The 12,125-nt window shown below is 60.0% G+C and overlaps 1 protein-coding gene across 7 annotated transcripts in view; it reads right to left on the minus strand.

Annotated features, from left to right (window-relative positions):
* SBF1 (SET binding factor 1) overlaps positions 1–12,125 on the minus strand; it is a 90,173-nt gene that overhangs the window by 15,840 nt on the left and 62,208 nt on the right. For all 7 annotated transcript variants that reach the window (XM_075081801.1, XM_075081797.1, XM_075081800.1 and 4 more), the window contains exons 6-19: positions 10,735–10,840; positions 10,059–10,191; positions 8,609–8,717; positions 7,637–7,750; positions 6,558–6,635; positions 5,874–5,987; positions 3,687–3,815; positions 3,391–3,489; positions 2,552–2,756; positions 2,064–2,176; positions 1,410–1,559; positions 1,203–1,271; positions 481–639; positions 21–280 (exon numbers count right to left, since the gene is read on the minus strand). In XM_075081801.1, coding sequence (XP_074937902.1) covers positions 21–280; positions 481–639; positions 1,203–1,271; positions 1,410–1,559; positions 2,064–2,176; positions 2,552–2,756; positions 3,391–3,489; positions 3,687–3,815; positions 5,874–5,987; positions 6,558–6,635; positions 7,637–7,750; positions 8,609–8,717; positions 10,059–10,191; positions 10,735–10,840 — 1,838 coding nt within the window. The remainder of the gene's footprint in view (positions 1–20; positions 281–480; positions 640–1,202; positions 1,272–1,409; positions 1,560–2,063; positions 2,177–2,551; positions 2,757–3,390; positions 3,490–3,686; positions 3,816–5,873; positions 5,988–6,557; positions 6,636–7,636; positions 7,751–8,608; positions 8,718–10,058; positions 10,192–10,734; positions 10,841–12,125) is intronic.

Below are 12,125 nucleotides of genomic sequence, written 5' to 3' on the forward strand. Positions count from 1 at the left end.
CACGGTCCAGCCCCGCTTACCTGTTGGTGACGAAGCTGTTGCTGACACTCTCCACGTCCCCCAGCCCAGAGCTGCGTAGCAGGCGGTTCTTGCTGGTGTCGAGAGGCAGCAGCAGGTAGCTCATGCGGTTGGCGTAGTGGATGGCCTGGCTAAAAACAGTGCTCTCCTCCTTCTGGATCAGCTCCTGCTGTTTCTCTCGGCTCATGGTGGGCCAGAGCCTCAGCTGCTCCGATGCTATCTCCAGGGCAGACTTGGCTTCCTGTGGCTCCTCTGTGCTCTCCTGAAGGAGTTGGAAGATGTCAGTCGTCTGCATGGGCAGACCTGCCAGCGCCCACCCCACTGCTCCCACAGGAGTCTCCCAGAACCAGGATGCAGTCCCTCAGGCTGGTTCAGCAACCTTCTCAGCCCGTGGACCTTCGGGGAGAGCTGCTTCTGCGCAGTGGCTCTCCAGGGACACTGGCACCATTGTCACCTCCTCACCTCATCCGTGTGGTTCTCCTCGTTGTTGTCCAGGTACAAGGCTCGGATGTGGTTCTGCACATCGCAGTAGAACATAGCCTCCCAGAACTGGATGTTGGTCCACACCACGTGCTCCTGCACACAGCTGTAGGCAAACTGCGTGATGCCCGGGCTCAGTTTCTGAGGAAGCAGAAGGTGGAAGAGAGTTTCATACAAACACAGCCTTTGTGCCAAGCTCTCCTCTCCAGGTAAGCCCCGCTCTAGCCTGTTGCTGGGAAAGGCATCGCACCCTTGGGCTGGCAGGAGGGACACTTGCATCACAGCTCCTCCGAGCATTCCTTGCAAACTCTTCTCACGCTTGCCCAGCACCCACTCACAGCCCCACATGGCCTCATGCTACCGATGCTTTATGGCAGCCCGAATTTTACATCAGCCCAGCTCGACCGACAGATCAAGCTGGCACTTCAGAGCAGCACCCCAGTTTCTGAGCACCCTTCCCACAGGTGTTCCTGCCATCCTGAGAGCCTCAGGCTCAGAGACCGGCGCAGCCAGCCTGGCCAACCTTGTGAGTGGTTGGGAGCTCCTGAACAGGACCCTCTTCTATTCTGAGAAGCACCATGGGGACAACCTGCCCTCAGCACGGCTGCAGCGCCGGCTCTCAGTCCTTCAGCCTGCCAGCCTCTGTGGCCTCCAAGGAGTTCTGAGTCTGCGAGGGCTGTACACGGGGTACTGCAAATACTCACTCTGCAGAAAGCGGTGACCAGTGGCAAGAGAGCGGCTGCAATCCCATGCTCGTCCATGGCAGTGCAGTCCTGGGGAAAAGAGCAGAGGTTACAAGAGGATTCACTGCAAGACCCTCAGACCTACCCCAGTCCCTACGTCATGCTGTCTCCCCACAAAAGGAGACAAGCTCCTTCCTAAGAGACGCGCTCTCCCCAGCCCTCTCCTACCTGCAAACAGCAGTTCATCATGCGGATTATGAAATCAAACTGCTGGTGATCCAGCACCGCCCGGTTCTGCTGCACATGCAGGTTCAGCTCCTGGGTCAGGCAGTGCCTGGCTGCTCGGCCCTTCATGGCACGCAGCACAGCAGGGAACAACTGCAGAGGAAAGAAGAAGTCACGGCGTAGAAAGACGGGGCCCAGCAGAGCTCAGACGGTGAGTTCAAGGGCAGCCCACAATGAGGAGGTGCAGGAGGGGCTTCACATTCTGACTGTGCTGGCTGACACCAGGGTGTTTCAGGCAGCTCCTCCACACTCAGACATGGGGGCAAACCAGAGCAAAACCCCACATCTGGCCAGCCGGATCACAGCCCTGGTGGGGGGGGACCCCAGCCTTGTTATCTCCATGGGACAGACCCTGGTGGGCACTGGGAGATGCAGAAGCAGTGCTAAACTGATGCAGTGGAGTGATCAACCAAAAGCCCAGGGGCATGACAAGGAGGAAGGGTGTTGAGAGAACATGTGAGCATATGGGACCAGAGCTGGCCAGCAAAGGTCTGGTCATGGGCAGGGAATGTCCCCTCCAGCCCGCTGCGGAGGAGAGGCAGAGCAACCCCCCCTCTCCTCCCCTCAACTACTGGCTCTTCAAAGAGCCACTCTCACCTTTTTGGCTTCTAACATCTTGTTCTCAAAGACGTAGGAGATGCAGTTCCTGACCACCTCCAGGCGACGGGCGCTGTTGGCCAGGGCATTGCCGTTGCGCTCCATGATGGCAGCTGGGGAAGAGAGTTGCCTGTTAGTTCAACCAGGGCAGGGCTTTCACCCCTGGGTGGGGGGAAATGGGTGACCCCTCCCCTGCTCCGCGTGGGTAGGGCTCTAGGCTCTAAGAGCTCATGATGGAGAAACACCACAGGGTCTTCAGCCGTCCCCTCGTGCTGGCTGATAGACGCCAGGGTGCTCTAAGCAGCCCAAAGGGCAGAAGCTAAGGGGCACGGTGCTGCTGCTTCTCCAAGACAGCAGCACTACCCATGTTTTGCTCACGTGGGACCCTCGGATGTGCCGTAGTGTGAAAATCAGCCAGCTACGCCATGGTAAAGCTCCTCCTGAGCAGGGTTTCTCACTGCAGGGAAAGGCCCCCTGCACACACGTACCAATGGGGGGTCCCGATGGCACCATGCATTTCTTCTCTGCCTTCACAGCCGGAGGAGCCGTCTGCAGCTTGGCAGTGGCCTGGTCGATGATCCACTGCACTGTCCCCTCATCCAAACGGGGAAAAGGCTTCTGGTGGAGGCGCAGGTGACAGCCTTCCGTGGGCTTCTGCACCTTGTGCATGGTCACTGCCGGGTACGGGTTCTCCTGGCACAGCAGAGAGAGATTCTTTTCAGGCACACAGCCATCACACACCTCCTCTAGGACAGGAGCCACAGCGAAGCATCCTTCAGCAACCTCTGCTGCTCCGAGGCCAAACACTCTCCCAGCTGCTATCTACAGCCCCCAGAAACCTGCAGCCCTGAGGCAGGCTGTCTGGGCAGCCGTGCCAGCACGCTCTGCTCCCAGGAGCCGCAAGGACAGCTCGTTTTGGCCCTGAGCAGAGCAACGAGCAAAGCACCATCCAGAAGCTCTGTCAGGAGACATCTGAGGGCCCCACAGGCGCTGCTCTGCTTTCTGAAGACCTTTGCTGGCCTGCCCTGGATTGGACCACAAGTGCAGCGGCTACCCTGGAGAAAAGGCAGGGAGTGCCTGATGCCCAGGCCACCTGAAACCGAGGAATCCCACTCCTGCGAGCAGCCAGACACTTCTGGGCCCATCAGCCAGTGCCCTACCACACCTGACAGAGCAGGGTGGGACAGGATCAGGCACTGCGAGCATCACTTCCAGCAAGAGCTTACGGAGGGAGGACAGGCTGACCACGACTCCGACCCGGGCTCTCCCTGCCCCATACCCTCCTCTGACCAGGTTCCCCCTCCTGTGACAAGCCTCCAGGACTCACGTTTTTGTAAAGTTTCTCTGCCAGCTCCTTGATGTGCCGCAGTATTTTCTGCTTGTTCCCCTCTTCTGCACGCATGCGCTTCACTTCATAAGCCACAAGCTGCGAGAACAAGAGATGGGTGAGAGGAGCAGCTGCCTGCTAGGCAGGATCCAGCCACCGTTCCCATACGCCCGCTCCATCCCCCAGCGCAACGCTGCAGCCGGGGTGTCACGGCAGATCCCCGGCTCAGTCCCTCGAGGGGCAGGGACACGTGGGACAGCCGGGCAGGGGGGTGCTGCTCCCAAACTGCCGCTTACCTCATCAAACAGGTCGATCGAGCGGTACGGGGCCCCCCGCTCGGTCACAAAGCCAGCGAATGCCATGCCCTCCAGCACCTTGGTGAGGAAGTCATCCTCCATCAGCCCCCTCTGCCCAAGGAAGGCTGCCTGGAAGAGGGGAGAGTGCGCGCTGTCAGCAGCACTGTCCAGGCATCAGTCATCCCGGCCGACGCTGTTGCCGCAGCGAAGGACAGGCGCCCGTGCTGCAGTAGGACCACGCCACCTCCTTCGCCGTCCCACACGGGCGCGGGGACAGGGTTTGCACAGAAACCCGTGCCTCTGGCCCGCAGCAGCGCAAGGTGCATTTGCAGCAGGACGTGCTGGTGGCAAGCGAAGAGCACCAGCATCAGCCCCGGTGTGCACCCCGGGGAAAGCAGGGGCACAGCGGCCGCAGGCTCCTTCTGGCAGCTGTGATGAGGACCTCATCCTGAACGCTTGTTCACCCCACCTCCTCCCCAAACATGGCTTTGAAGGAGCCTCTCACCAGCGCCACAGAAGGAGCCCAAAGCACCAGGTTTCCTGTGTCTGCAGAAAGCTCTTAGGACTCTCCCCTTGGCAGATGAGCGTGGGAGCTCATCCCACCCGAGAATCGCCGGCTGCGGCACACCACGTGCCTTCAGGAGCAGCCGGCTGGGAACAGCTTTTGCTCCTCCAAACACCCTCGCCCGCTCGCTGCACACTGACTCACTGAGTGGGGCAGGACAAGGGTGCTACGGCAGGGACCGCTGTGCCACCTACGCTCGCCCTCCTCACCGCTCCGCGGAGGAGCTGGACCAGCCCCTTCCCAGGGGAAGGGACCGAGAGGCGCGGAGCTCGGTGCTGGAGCCACGGGCACTGCACCTGAACGCAGACTGCTGAGCCCCGTGGCCCTAAACCCGCTGCGAGAGAGGCACAGATGTTGCTGTGACCAAAGCAGCTAAATAAGTGAAACTCAGGCTACTGCATACTGTCACTGCGCAGAATGATTTTATGAAATGGAAGTTCATTACACTTTATTCATTTTATAGCAGTTTTATGAAAGGGCGTTTTCTCATGTTTACTGCACATTTATGATTTTATAGAACTACTGAATACGGACGGGGATCTCTACTGAGCATAAAAATATAGCTCAAAACCCTTATGAACACGCTGCTGACTCCGAATGTCAGAGACCAGAGCACATTTTACAGCGCAGAGCAGCACTGGCGATGCACGAGCCCAGGGCACACACGGCACATGCTTGCTCACGTGCGCTCTCCTGGCACGCTTTTGCAGGTACGAGGTGTGGTCCCCTTGACCTCGGGGCGGGCTGGGCAGAGCGGGAAGGTGCAGGCAGCAGGAGGGCTCCTGCCTGCCTGTCCTCAGCGACCTCGAGCATGCAGCAGGGAGGGCACAGCTGCAGCAGGGCTGCAGGCTGCATGACATGGCCGCGCCGAGCTGCAACGCTCGAGTCCCTCTGCTCTCGCTCACCATCCATTGCCTTCTCCTGCATTAGGTCTCCGCCACGGATGACCAAACCCTTCAAGCTTTTCCCTGCTCTCCCTGCCCTGCCAGCCTTTCTGGTACAGCTAACACTCCAGAAGCGCTGGGGAAGGCAGGCCCTGCCTCCTTCCTTTCCCCAGATCTTAAGAAAATCCCCAGCTCCAAGCCAGGACGTGAGGGACACCTTCTGTGAGCCCCAAAGGCTGCTTGGCACCAGGCACACGGGACGCCAGCTGCAGCGCATCTGCCCACACTGGCATAAACAGGGAAGCGCTATCTGACCCCCAGGACCTTGGGATAGTCAAGGACAAACAAGGGATGCAGGTGGACCCAGGAATGATGTAGGAGAGGTCACTTATGGAGACACAGAACTGTCTTCTAGATGCAGCTGTACTTGTGCAAACCTCTTCAAAGAACAACTCATCCCAGCCTCTGCCCAACCCACCTGGAAAAGAGTTTGAAGAAAATAATTCTGCCGCGTGGAGAGGAGGCCGTAGAGCAGAGGGAGCCGAGCCACTGCAGAAACACGCTCCCTGCCCTCCCTCGCTGGCCAGGCCCCAGAGGCTTCCTCCCTTCCCCATCACCCCGCTCCCAGCAGCAGCTCCTTCCCTCTCCGGGAGCTGCCTCCCCTGCTCAGCCCAGAGCCAGGCTGGCGGACCCAGCGGCCAGCGGTGCCTGCCAGCCCCTGCACGCGTGTGCCCTCACCTTGTGGAATCGGATGACCGGCTCGGGATGGATGCGGATGATGTGCAGACACCAGCGATAGCCCTGAAGCAGCTGTGCAAACAAGCGGAGGAAGACGGCACGGATCTCCTTGTCCTGCGGAGGGAAGGACAGCGTGGTCACAGCGTGGTCAGGCAGAGGGTGCAGGCGAGCCAGCACACAGGGACAGGAGTTTACACCCAGCACAGAGGCGAGGGGTTCAAACCACGCGTCAGGGTCAGCGTCTGCTGAGCAGGGCAGGAAACTCGGCACGGATTCCAGGGTAAAAGGGACACGGCAGACTGGATTCACTGTTCTGCCCCCACCTCACTTCACAGCATCCCCGACGCTGCACACAGAGGAAAGGGAGCTCCCTCAGCCCCGGGGTTTGCTGAAGTGCCCAAACGTTTGGCACCTGGCTCTAGCCCCTGCTCCAGCACGGCAGCAAGCCTGGCAGCCCCCATCCATGGGCCAGCTACTGAAACAGCACCACTGGCTTCCAGGCCATGGCTTGGAGCTGTGGCCTCAGTGTCCTGGCAGTTTTGTGCTTTGCCTCTTAACCTCAGCAACACCAAGATGGAGACAGGCCTGAAATCGTGCCTGTCCACTCCATGCCCAAGAAATGGGGTGCCCAGCAGGGATAGCAGCCTCACAGGAGGGGTCCCCCTTCCTCCCCACTCCACTCACCTGCATTTTGAGAGAAGAGGCAGAAATTGTTGAAGGGGGGAATGCAAGATCTGCCACCTCCAGCTCTGGGTCCAAGACCTGCACAGACAGAATCACAGAATGACAGAATGGCAGGGGCTCAGAGGGACCTCTGGAGTTCATCCTGTCCCACCCCTGCGTGAGCAGGCACACCCAGAGCAGGGGCACAGGGCCGCGTCCAGGCGGGGTGTGAATGTCTCCAGGGAAAGGACCCCACAGCCTCTCTGGGCAGCCTGTGCCCCTGCTCTGGCACCCGCACAGGGAAGGGGTTTGTCCTCATGTTCAGGGGGAACTTCCCGTGTTCCAGCTTGTGCCCGTGGCCCCTTGGCCTGGTGTTGGGCACCACTGAAAAGAGTCCGGCCCCATCCTCCTGACACCCGCCCTTCAGATATTTCTATGTATTGACAAGTCAAGGCACAAAGCATGCTCAGCCCTGGCCCAGGGGGATCTCTATCTTCACAGCCAGAAAAAGCGAAGCATCATTCCCCAGAGACCCAACAGCACCCCCAGAAAAGGTCTGAGGGGCTTGGAAACAAACCTACAGGGCTTGAACCACCAGGTGTCAGAAAATACTGTGTCGTGCAAGGGAAGCCTCAAGGCCTGACCCTTCCTCGTGAATCCCTGTGCAGACCCCGGGGATGGCTCGGAGGGCAGTGGGGAAGGGGGAGCCTCTCCAGCCACGGTCGAGGAGCAGAAGCTGAGGCGTGCAGTATTTGCCTGGCGCGGCCGTCCTGGGCACACTCTCGCATGGCCGGCGGTCTCCGGGAACACGCAAGCGGCCAGAAGAGCTTCAGGGCTGCAGCTGCTTCCTGCCCACAGGCTGGGAGCCAGCGCCTGATTCCCAGAAACCTTTGGCAGGAGAACCCCCCTCCGGCACTGCCACGCACCAGAGGCCATCAGGATCAGGAAAGGTCTCCTGTGACACGGTCAGCAGGACCCCGAGATATGGACCTCTGCTCTCAGAGGAGTCCCTGCTGCTCCATCCCCAGCTCCCCTTGGAAATGTGCACCACTCCCGAGGCGCTCGCACCCTGCGGACGGGGGAAAGTCTGCAGCACTTACCATGGAGAGGGCTTCCTGGGTCTGCTGGAGCAGAGGTTCAGGGAGCAGGGAGATATGTACACACTCGGGGACATTCACTGTCCCTCCGTCCAGGTCTGCGATAACGACATCCAGCTGGAAGTGGAAGGACAGGCATGAGACAAGGCCAGGCTTTCCAAGACCCTCCCCACCACCTCCCTCTGGGTGACGGAGAGCTAGCGAGGGGGTAAGCCCAGCCCAGGAGGGGGGCTTGGGAACAGTGTCTGTCTCCTCTCCATCTTCTGTGAACACTCTAGCCCTCAGCAGCTATTTCCTCTTATCCATTGTCACCAAACCCAAGCATTTGCCGATATGCAAGCTACAAAGCTTGTGTATCATCACTCCCTGCAACAAAGGTGGCAGGGCGAGGACAGCCTGGCAGGAGAGGGACGCAGCTTTGCTCAGCAGGCACCTGCTGTGACTGTGGCATCAGACTCCTCGACACCCTGTCAGCCTGGCTGAGGCGTCACACGCTGGCCCCGGCCCAGCATTGAGGCCATCCTGCTTAACCAGAGCGGCACGCTGCAGTTTGCTCAGAAGGCTGCACGAAAGCTTGTTTCAGTTTAGATCAGACTCATTATGCTTTGATTTAATTCAGTTTCTGAACTGAAGCCTGAAGTGCCAACACAGCCTCTCGGCCCAGCAGTGCCAGCTGAGTTTCAAGATCAAATCCTCGGCTAACCCCAGCCGTCGGTGTGCAGGCTCTGCAGCCCACAGCCCCGACGTCGCGTGGCCCAGCCAGCCCCGCTTGGCTTGTGCGGCACGGCTGGATCGCAGCCCGGGCTGGCCAGCCTGAACAAGCAGAGCCTGTGCGAGCCGGCGTGGTCAGCCTGCTGCCCTGAGCACCCTCAGGACAACGTTTGCTGCTATCTGAGACTGCTGGCACACGACCCCTGCTTCTTCCTTGGACCGCTTCTGCTCCTGGCACAAGGGACGGGGTACACGGCATCTCACCAGCTCCTGCGTCTCTGACTGGAAGATGGAGTGGACTCCGATAATGAAGGGTGTTGGCGTGCTCAGTACCTCAAGGAGCTGTGCAGGCAAGATGGGCACATACGTGAAACTGCAACCAAAAAAGAGCATCACTGCAGCCAGTCGAGCCCTGCTCTCTGCGCAAGCACCGTCCTCGACACCAGCTGACCAGCCCCACCTCCGGAGGTTGTGGGGCAACTACATCCCCCGGAAGGCAGGCTTCCCCCCGGCACCCCCAGCCCTTCAGACAGTACGTGCCCTATGTACTACGTACGTGCAGCCTACAGCTGCTCAAGCTTTCTGAAGGCTCGTGGACACTGACCATGATCACTCTCTGGCCCTGGAGTTATGATCTAAGTCTGACCAAGGGAAAGGTTTCCAGCAGAGCAATTTAACTCCCAAAGAAAGCTTTCTTTAGAATACAAATAGCCTTTCTGCAGCCTGGGGGTATGGCAGGCCAGCGTGGAAACACTGCGACAGGAGCTGGCAGCAACAATGGCCTGTCTATCTCAACTGTCCTGCTTGGGAGATGTGCAAACAGCCCCAGTGGCGGCCAGTCTGCGAGCCAGCGTCCCCTTCCCTGGCCGGGCCCCGCAGGTCAACAGCACCACCGGCTCCCCGGGGCTGGGGCGAGCGGGGTGCCAGCCATCCCGCAGGAGTCACTGCGGCGGCCTGGCCACCACCACCGGCACCTTAACAAAAGCCCTATGTGCGCATGCCCCTTTCGAGGGAGGGCAGAATTTGCACCTCTGCTTTCTGGAAGCTTCTCAGTGTCCAGCCCTGCCCCCACCCCATTCAGCAAGACCTTGTGCCCAGGGCTCGGACTGCCAGCAGAAATGGTGCACTGGCACTCTGTCCTCTGCGTGGGCTGCAAACCAGCTGAGAGAAGGGAAAGGGGTCGGCTTCTGGAGAGATAAGCACTGCTGGCCTCTCCTATGTGCACCACGGGGTGCTCACGCACCGCCAGGCCACATCCCCCAGCCTGAGGGGCTTGCTTCCCTCTGTCAAGGGTTGCCACGGCTAGGAATAGTGCATGCCAGCAGCTCCGGGAGCTACAGACACTGCTGGTAATGCCTCGTTCCCTGCTTCCAGTGTGAGAGCCCCAGTCTTGCCCTAGAGAGGAGGAAGGCAGGGGTGGAAGGTCCACACCCCTTCGCTGCTGTGCGCTCACTCTGGAATTACGTTGCTGTACAAAGGCTTCAGGAAGGGGGCTTTCAGCACATCCGAGACCCGTGGGCATTCACCTGCCCCTTTGCCAGCCCAAAACACAGCTAGTTACCATTAATAGTAGCTAAGGAACCAGGAGGAAGCGAGGGCATGAGGCATGGGGAGGCCGGACAGCGGCATGGGCTCAGCAGGCGGCTGCACCCTCGCTGGCCCTAGGCTGCTGTCGGAGCGCTGAGGGGCTCGAGGAGCGGTGGGGTTCCCTCACCTGTACTTGAGGGGGAACATAAGTGCGAGAAGAGCCCGGCAGGCGTCGGTCAGCCTCTGGTAACTGCTGGAGAGAAACAGGATCTTGTGCTCAGTAAGGGCTGCACAGAAGAGGTACAGCACGTTGGTGATGCCTGGGGAGAGAAGAGCGCTCAGAAATGAGGGTTCCCCTCTCACACCCCACCAGAGACGACTAAACCCCACCTGAGCTGGACCCCACCTCCACGATCTGCACAACAGATGAGTTCAACATACTCCCAAAAAGCCACTCTGGGTCACCCGGGTATGTGCTCCCCCAGGGGAAGCCCCTCTTCCGAGAGATGCTCAGCAGCTCTGCCGAGCTGCCAGTGTCCTTTAATCGGAGGCGCAAGGCTAACGGCAGCACCCCTCCGGGCACCCGTTCCTGCCACCCAGGCCGTTTCTCATGAGATCTGGCCACACATCTGCACCCCAGCCGGGGAGAGCTGCCAGTCTCCTGCCCTCCTGGGAACAGGAAGGCAGAGCGGGGCCGAGAAGGGCTCAGTCTGGGGTGGCTGCAGCTGGAAGAGAGCCCTGAGCCAACAAGCCAGGCTCAGGAGTGCGGTGGGAAGCAACGTGCAGGGAACTCCAGCCCAGGACTCAGCCAGCTGGCTTTGGCACCGGACCCGATGAGAAGGAGGTGTGGGGAGAAGTCTCACCAAGCTGGCGGAAGAGCAGGGCCACGCTGCAGCTGCTGACGGGAAGCGAGTCATTGATGGGTGTCTGGATCACCTGCCTGTCCCCTGCTCCCAGAGAGATCGTCCTCTGCAAGAGAAAACAGACCCGGTCACTGGGCATCAATCCAAGGAAGGGGCGAGCACAAGGATCGAGGGCAAGCCAGCTGCCTCTCCAAGACAGAAGCAGCCCGAATCCCCCCAGCACACAGGGCCAGGGTGACTGTGCCCTCGGCACAAGCCTTGTCCCCAACGGGGCAGCGTGTCCTACCGCGGCACACCACCTCGCAGCAGCACGGCTGGAGCACGGCCGCTGCAGGAAGAGGGAAGAGCACCCTGCAACAACACACGTCGCGTGCTTGGCTGGGGCCATGGGCTAAGGGGACGAATGAGACCTGCTGAAAGAGCAGGCAGTCCCGGCCAGCATGAGCAACTCCTTGATGGCTGGCAGAAGGCAGCAGCAAGCCCCAAGACCCGCACTGTGATGCAGTACATGGGGCTCTCCAGGACCTCCCAGCCGGAGGGGAACAGTTCACCTGTGCCATGCCCAGCCAGCACTGCCAGGCAAGGGAGGAGCACCAGCTCTGCAGCCTCTCCCGCTGGACAGCGTGCCTCTCCCAGGTGGCATGAGCAGGCCCTGATGGCTCCTGGTAGAAGGGCTGGGGACAGACAGACTGCACACTCTCATTGCTTCTTCTCCAGTACAATTTTTTTCCCAGACCTAAGCTCATTCCCAGCAGCACGGGGAAGCCTACATGTCTCCACCCTCTCTCCAGGCTGCAGGGGCTGGGGCAGGACCAGATCACTGGCCCTCTTCTCCTCTTTCTATACCTCTCTATGGAAAACACTCCTCTGCAATAGCAGGTTTCGCCATGCAACCCACCTCCTCACTCAGCCCCCTGCAGCCACAAGAGCTCACGCCACCACAACAGCCCAGAAGTCTGCTTCCGAACGCCGCCGTGCTGGCAGAGCAGCACAAGCACCCCTGACCTGGTCATCCACAGCAGGCCACCGTGTTTTCACAACCCCCAGGAGAGCGCACTCATGGAGAGGCAAACAGCGCACAGCCAGTCTGCTGCGGTGCAGGAGCGCAACCAGAGCCCAGGCACGCGTTCCCGGCTGCCCGTCAGTGCAGCACACGCAGACGCACGCACACCCGAGGGTGCTCTGACCGAGACGAACAGTGCCTGGGCCTCCACTGCTGCACCAGCTGCAGCGTGTGCCACCCTCAAACACAAGAGAGGTTGCTATCGAGGAGTCAGACCCAATGAAAGAAAAGGCGTGCGTACCGCTGCTTCGTCGTCCGCGTCAGGCTGAGATAGAGACAGACAGAGATAGCACAGTCAGTTAGAAACACATAAAGACAGCGAGACAAC

The sequence above is a fragment of the Phalacrocorax aristotelis genome, chromosome 1 (genome assembly GCF_949628215.1).
Source record: "Phalacrocorax aristotelis chromosome 1, bGulAri2.1, whole genome shotgun sequence".
Lineage (NCBI taxonomy): Eukaryota > Metazoa > Chordata > Aves > Suliformes > Phalacrocoracidae > Phalacrocorax > Phalacrocorax aristotelis.